Consider the following 8,266-nt stretch of genomic DNA (forward strand, 5'->3'; position numbering starts at 1 on the left):
TCTTTCCCTTGCAGTTATTTTTGCAGTAAAATTTTGTAGGAGAGAATTACTCTGCTAGTTGAGGAAAGCAGTATGCCCAAGAAGTTGCAAACAGCCCACAAAATTTTCACACAAATGTGCATAACAAGCAAAAGACCCCCAATCTGTATTTCTCTGTATCTATACATGTACATGTGCACACACACACATATACAGTCATAGATGGATAAAATCTTCCTCCAAAGCAACATGCACAAACAAAATTTCAATTCCTTAGGAAAAAGAATGTCTAGCTAGGATATGAGACAGAGGGTCTTCTCTCCCTTACATCAAAACTAAAACACACCCTTCTTTCAGACACTTTAGTATCCAAGCTTCTTCTAGAGAATAAAGAGGGGGGAAAAAATAGATCTTTGGCTCTTAAGTCTGCACATTTCCATGTTTTCGCATTCAGAATGTTGTATAAATTCAAAACATCTCTCTTGGCCATATGTCTCTTCCAGCCACTCCTTAGAAACCATGTTAAGTGTCTCTAATAAACAGCTTGCTTAAATGTACATAGCTGTAGGAGAGACAAGTCATCAGCCTGGATGACATTCCAAAATCTCAGGCTAGCAACTTATGGCATCACAGTCTTTCCCTTTGCTCCAGACAACAAGGGGGGAGTACAGAATGCTGTCTCTTTCTATACTACTAAGTCTTTGAGAAAACCAGACATGCCTACACACTGAGCAGAAACACAATGCATGGAAACTGGAAAGAAACTGGAAGTGGTTTGGGAATTACTACTGCATTGGCTTTCTGATACATCAAAACAAACATGTCAACAAAGACATTCTTGACTCCTGTATTCTGTCTGGCAATAAGCGAAGTAATTTTCTTGATGTTAGGCTGCGCCATAGGGACAGAGAGAAAAGAATAATAAAAACCCAACAGAAATACATCGAAGTAGAAAAGTCCACTGTGCACACTCAGTTGACCACTTTGTTTCCTCCTTTATGCATCTTGGATCTGTCAAGTTGAGGAAAGGAGCGAAAATGGTCTAAATTCACACAATAGAAAAGAAAGCTATGGACAGACTATCCCCCACAGCTAATATAGTAGGCTAAGTGGCTGAGGTTTGAAGCCTGAGGTTATACTAGGTGTATACCTTTCCTAGTGACTACAAACTGTGACTAACTCCAGGTTTCATGCCAGAATCACCAAATCCTTGGGATACAAGGATTGACTTGCTAGTAAAATAATACTCAGTGCTGCATTTATCACTGTCCTTCTGACTGGATCATTAATCACCACCTGGTGATTATATACATCAATCACCACTGAGTGAAATTATCTATTTCATATTACATATAAATACTTATCACCATAACATCTGAAAGCTTAAGCAGGTATGTAATACCACTGAAGTCTCACCACTAGGGTCTCTATGGTTCCAAGAATCAAATTATACCTTCTCTTTCCAACTGATACACTCTATGGCAAGAATACTGGTTAGGGTTCCTGAAAAAGTAATTTATTTTCACTATAATGCTGTGACACAAACAGTATCTTTTGTCTAAAGATTTTATTACTGCTTTTTCTTCATATAACCATCTGGTAGCAAAGGAATTATTTCATCTGGAAAAAAACCAAACCAAACCAAAAACCCCAACAAACTAAAAAAAAACCCCAAACAAAAAAAACCCCACAAAAAAAAAACAAAAACAAGCAAACAAAACCACAAAAAAACCAACAAAAACCCCCCCACAAAAACCAAACCAAACAAACCCAAACACCTACTCCCCCCACAAGAAACAGTGTAGGTTTTAGAGTTTCTCTGCACTCTGTTTATGGCCAGAATTGTAATTGCTTGAAAAGAAAAAGAAGGGAAGGGGTAGAGAAAGTGAGAAATCTGGGACAGTAAGAATCTAGTAATGAAGTTACTGGCATGGTGTGTTTGGGGCTGGATCTTGGGTGTCACTCATCTCAGGCAAGTGTGTTTATTGCTAAATTTCACTCATTTCACTCTCAGCCTTTGTCATATTAAAGCTACTCTACCTTAGATAGTGCCTACGCTATTCATTTGCAAGAAAGATAAGGCAGTCAAAAATGGCCTGCAGCCCTTCTGGCACAGCTCCTTTTCCCTTCCATCATGGAAAAGCCACTCTGGGCCCAAGGAACACTTTGTCTAGCAGTAAATTGAATCGTCTCCATGTAAAAAGCGTTGGAGCTCTTTTTAAGCAGATCCACATTTGCTGTGGGTTCTGTCACTTTTATTCCCAAGCACAGTCAATCAGTGCTGTTGCCAGCAAAACTGAAGCCTCCTCTGGAGGGACAACAGCAGCTCAGCAGTAGGTGTAGGCAGAGATCACTGTCATTTTGCTTGCTCTGTTCTTGCTTATTACATAAGGGCACATTTTGTTCTGTCGAAATTCTCCACTGGCACCCGAGTTACTGCAGACTTGAGTGGTCCCCTTCCCATGACTGTTGTGGGAACACATACTTTAGGTGGCTCAGAGCTTCAAAGCACCCGCCACACACAGTCACTACATCTGAAAAGCCACCCTATTAACTCAATAGCTATGAAAAGGCTATGGACCTCATACCAAGGGATTTTTTCAGTTCAAAATAAACTGAAGTACCTTGCTTAGTGCCCTGACGGACAGGTTTAACTAAACAACACGTTAACATCCATACTGAAGTGATAAAAGGGTAACCCTGGGTTCCCAGTGGTAGGCTAACTACATACCAGCCACTTTGTCCAAGATGTGTCAGGACAGCTGGTGGCACACACTCCATCACTGGAAATGCTCCCAGGGCAAGGCACACACAATTGGTTGGAAAACACCACATTCCCACAGCGCTACATACATGTAGAAATGGAGAGGCAACTCCCATTGCACCTCCTGCAAACCATGAGCAAATAGAACCTGATGTATCCACCTATTATTTGTGCCATCTTGCCTCTTTTTGGTCTGTCAGCAGTTCACTACAGCTTGACTTTACCTTCCAGTCTGCATTCATAGCATCCTATTTTAATAATGTACACCACAAAAGAGCAAATTCAGTACCTATTATGAGCCTATCCATGCCAGTATTTCATGGTATGCTTAAATTTTTCTACCTCTTGGTATGCCCAAATGTGCTGGCACCAGTGCAAGGGAGCAAGGTCTTTGAGCTGAGTTACAGAGGCAGCAAAATATACCACCCAAATACGCTAGCTCTAAGGCTAATACAGCTGTAACTCTTCCCAAGATTCCATAGCCTTTCTTACAAGTTAAGAAGACAAGTTAACAGCAACAACCCTTGCAGAAACAAAGGTTGTTCTTCACTGATCTCAAAAAATGAGTAACTCTAAGGCCACTGGCTGCTGGCAACAGGATGACTAGGTCTATCCATAATCTCACCATGCCTTGATTTATTAAATATTCAGTAAGGAGGATTTTAGCTGTAAATACCACAGAAAGGACTTAAGCATTCTGACACTTAAGTTCTTCTGATTAAAGGGCAATCATCTTTAGACAATTTATCTTTTGTCTTCTTTTTATTTAACAACCCAACTGCCTTTCATCTTTACTCCTCCATCTCAGATCTCCATCAGGGTGTATTAGCAAAAGGCAGTGCTGTAAGGACAGCACACTAACACCAGGTGACTTGTCCTAAAGGATCAGGCTGGTGCCCTGATAGTATAGAATCACAACTACATGATTTCTACTGAAAATACACAAAAAGTACTATCTGACTCCTTCAAGAGAATGAAGATTGTTTTTTAAGGAAGTTATATTCTACCAGTTTGTATAATATTCTACCTGCCTACAAAAATACCTGTGAAAAACAAAGAGGAAAACCAATGAGAACACAGGCTCAACAAGACTCAAGAAGAGAACATGCATCCTTACATGCTCTCACAGAACTTCCTAAGGGTGCTGGGTTTTTCCTGGTTGCGTCTTTGTCGAAACCAACGTTGAATGCTGCGTACATCCCAGTCCAGTTGCTTGGAGAGGCCTTCCAGCCTCTTCTCATCTGGATGCTACAAAACAGAGAAGCACAATAATTATTTTCTTGCCCAACTGCATTAACACTTTAAATTCAGAACGACTGTAATGGACTCTTGCCTTCTCATCAAGCCTGCCTGTCAGACACTTGGATACACAGAAATATATTCACAGAAATCTCAATTGGCACACTCCTGTCTGAATACATTTACAATGACAATTAGTAATCTAGGACAGATGCTGTAATATGACATGCAGGTTCATTACTAATAAGAAACTTCAAAGGGACAATGCGACTGAAACTTCCTTGAAATTTGGAAGTGAAGTTTAGTAGGCATCAAATGCCATGCATTTCTGGAGCAGTGGTGCTTACAAACACTTCACTGCCTGCCACACACTTTACCTGTTCCATCCTCCTAAATCAGGATCTTTGTCCTATCCACTGTTGCACTAGGGAAGATGGTTTGACTGACACAGAAAGATGATACATCCCATGTTTGTGCATGATAATGTTAAAAAATGAGGTCAATAAACAAAGTGACAACTTCAAAAGGAAAATAACCATGACAACAGGGAGAGAGAACTGTTTTCTGTAAAACTAAGTACACACAAATATTCTCCACAGCAGAAAATGTGGAAGTCCCATACCATTAATGTGGCTGCAATCCAGAGCAGAGGTAAGGCAAAAGAAATTGAGTTTGTCCTTAATTTGAAGAGCAATATAGGATGAATCTCCAATCATACAGCAATTCTACATGTACAGTAAAGCAGGTGTACTACTTATATATTCCTCCTGATCACATAGTTTTTTTAAGAAACAGAAAAAGTTTTTGGACAATCTGTTTTCTGGAACTTTAGCTTTATTTCTGCAAGCCAGTTACATACATTGAATGAGATACAAGAGCTCTTACAACAAAGAGTTTTAAATTTTTAAATGTTGCAAGACATAAACCAGGAAAACTTTTGTTAGGCTGAAGTTTTGTCTATCAGCCTCCAAGAAAACATAGGAAAGAGAGGGAAATTAAAGGATAAGACGAGAAGGGTGAAGCATTTGCCATTCATTTCAATGAAGGTTTTTAGTTAACCAAGTTATCTACTAGTTTTTCAATGGAAGGTTAAGAAAAGCAATTTCTGTCACCTTAGAAAAATGAACTGTTTGATGCAGTTCTTGGGAGTTTTGACTAGAGAGAACTGCTGTACAGGATTCAAAAAAGGCAGTTAGCTAAATTGGACAGTTTCTCTGAGAGCAGCTACCAGATTCTTGCAGGAAAGCAGATGCTTTCCTTTGGAGCTCTTCACACACAGCTATTTCAGGCCCTGTGTCAGACTACCAGATTCTACAAGGAAATATTAAAAACAAACAAACAACCCCACAACAAACAAAACCTAACCATTCTTCCTTCAGCTGAGTCTGTGCAAGAGCATATCCTGCAGCTTTCAGGAACAAGGCATATGCAATTCCCTCCCTGAAAACAGGACAAAAGTCACACCAAGTGCCATGGTGATCTCTGGGTAGTGTAGGACACACAGGCAAGACAGATCCACAGCATATTTCACTCTCTGTGACACTGAACCCAATTTTGCCCTTTATGACTTTAATACTCTGAAGTTTACACTGGTGCCCAGCTGCAGCCTGGAGCTAAGGTGGGATTGGAAAGCTCCTGCAGGAAAATTTGGCATGCTTGAAAAGCATGGACAGAACAACATACAGGTTTAGTTGAGATGTCATATGGTGAGAGATGTAGAGACAGATAGGTAAGTTGTGGGGGAAAAACTTGTACAAAAAGATATGCAAACTCTAAATAAAACATTTTTCAATCAGTTTCTTCCACCTTTCTATCTCGTTCTCCTGTAGCTGGGACACCAGCAAGACAGGCAGTTCCCCTAGAAGGAGTAGATTTGAAGTTTGATGGAAAACTCAGTATCAATATTACTGGCTAACAATGAGCTCTTTCTTTTTTTTCAAAAAGCCCCGACAATTTTGCAAGAACTTCTAACAGATAAGAAGCAAAAAAAAGTTGGTGGCCATATGGCATCTACAAAGTGTTTCTGTGACAATTTTTTTGATTGAAAGCTTACAGGAGACGTTACAAAGGGATCCACAACTGGTCAAGTTGGCATACTAATGACATCCCCAACATTTGCATTTCTGATTTTAGGTGTAAAAATGCAGCACTGCATTTATCTGTTAGCTTTGCTTTGTTCAGACATAGTTTACAGTGCCACATCCCACTTCATAAGGTAAATATTTTAGTTAGACACTCTACCTTTGTAATAGCTGTGAAAACCTTTTCCAGGATAGCATTAGGTTGAGCTTTCTGTGGTCCATTGGCTTGGACTTTAAGGCCTAAGGCACATGGTTTAGCAATGAACCTGTGAGAAACAGAAAAATGAAAGAAGAAAACAGGTGAAATCCTTCAGTTATTTACTTCATTACTGTTATCAATCAGTGACGTGGGAAATGAGCAAACACTATAACCTGCCAACAAAAACAATACTTAGTTTAACAGCTCAAAAGCAAGCTCATGTAGGCAATTACATCGCGAAGTAAGTAACATCATTTTGAAGGATGAAAGGAACTCCGCAGAACACATGAAACAGCGGATTTCCTTTCATATTGTGAAGAAAGAGATTAGAACAAAAGCATGAGAGGAATGCCTCCTAGAGAAGCACCAACTAATGAAAAGAGCAGGGCAGCTTGTAGAGATGAGAAGCATCTAATATTATCCTCCAAACACAGCTGTTTTTGTAAATCAGTTTCCAAAGTAGCTACTGCCTCAGGACTCCTTTGGCACAATGGAATTTCAGAATCCTGAAAGGCAGCAAGCACTTAAGCTGCCCAGTCAATACAATTTTCTAAAAGCATAAAATTTACATGGTACAGAGACACAAGCAATGCTCTGCCCTCCAAACTCTTCTGCGAAAATAGGAGGCCATCCCAAATCCTAACACTAATCCATAAATTCTCTGATACATTTTAGGGTTGTATTGCATAGTTTACATTACGTTACTCGAAGACCACTACTCTACTCATGAAAAATTAAATTATTTGTAACTATGAGCCCAAATCTGGAATTCCCATGAAAGCTACAAACTATGTATAGGTATCACATTCATATATGAACACTATGAACTTCTGCCATCTTTGAACTATAAAACTTGATTTGACTTAAAAGGCTTCTGTTTCCTAAAACTTCATTTGTCAACAAGGACCAAAACAACACTTGGTACTTAAGTAGTTCCACATTTATCCAGCTGAATGACCACAAGTTATTAAAAATCACTGAATTCCAACCTGCACACGAGCCCCATTATAAGCACTGTTATGAGCTACAACTGCTGTTTCTGCCATTTTTAAGACAGCACAGCTAATTAAAGGGAATTAATTCCTAGGCAATGTTACAGTGGTTACAGCAATAGCATTTGGTAAAGAAAGATGGGTGATGCCAGACCACCTTGTTGTCCTAGAGAAAACTTCTTGATACACTGACTCTATTCCCTTATGAAAGGCAATTCTACAGCCCGAAATAATGTTGATGACAGTTTGAGAGTGAGAAGACAAATATCCAAAAAGACATGCAATGTATCAATGATCTTACTATTTGTTCCTAGCGTGTTACAGAAGAAAAACCCCCTTACATTCTGCAAAAGTTTGGTGGCAATCTAAATTGATTGCAGATTGCAACCATCACACTATCTCTATAGCATCACCTCAATTAAAGGCACTGCATCAGGTGTAAATCCCCTGGTTTAGAGTTAAGACATTTGACGAAATCAATTTCACTGCTAAGCTCAAGAAGGCAGTTCAGTCTTCTGCTCATGAAAGAGAAGCATGTAAGCTTTGTGCATGTTAGATTTAAATACAGTATAATTGAGCCACACTGGAAAGTTGTACATTAGTTAAAGTATAAGCTGACAGAGGAAGTGAGAATTGTATTCTTTAGTTCAACACAGACATAACCAAACCAGTCCGGGCCATCGCTGTTAGCTGATAACCAAAAATATAGATGAAGAAGCCAACAGAGTTTGATTTCAGAAGTTTAGTTTACAACTCTAAGGAGTTCTAAAACACTTCATCATGTAACAGCGGGGCTCAGAATATTAGCATCTATGTCCTTCTTTTGTATCAAAGAGCTGAAAAACACCCAGAAGTTCAAGTCTTCATTATTAAAGACAATTTAAAGACAATAAAAACAATTTCCTGAAGAGCAAGCAATAAAGCCAGACAAGAGTCAATCCTTAAGGAGACAATAAAGGCGATGTCAATCAGTGTAAAAGCTAATTTTACAAAGCAATAAAAGGAAACATTT

The 8,266-nt window shown here is 39.2% G+C and overlaps 1 protein-coding gene across 1 annotated transcript in view; it reads right to left on the reverse strand.

The window, feature by feature from the left end:
• CERS6 (ceramide synthase 6) overlaps nt 1–6,572 on the reverse strand; it is a 76,271-nt gene extending 69,699 nt beyond the window's left edge. Inside the window, exons 1-3 of the mRNA XM_017735574.1 lie at nt 6,496–6,572; nt 6,224–6,329; nt 3,861–3,991 (exon numbers count right to left, since the gene is read on the reverse strand). Coding sequence (XP_017591063.1) covers nt 3,861–3,991; nt 6,224–6,329; nt 6,496–6,572 — 314 coding nt within the window. The remainder of the gene's footprint in view (nt 1–3,860; nt 3,992–6,223; nt 6,330–6,495) is intronic.
• Nucleotides 6,573–8,266: the final 1,694 nt, after the last annotated feature.

This window comes from Corvus brachyrhynchos, unplaced genomic scaffold (assembly GCF_000691975.1).
Source record: "Corvus brachyrhynchos isolate BGI_N302 unplaced genomic scaffold, ASM69197v1 scaffold255, whole genome shotgun sequence".
Taxonomy (NCBI): Eukaryota; Metazoa; Chordata; class Aves; order Passeriformes; family Corvidae; genus Corvus; species Corvus brachyrhynchos.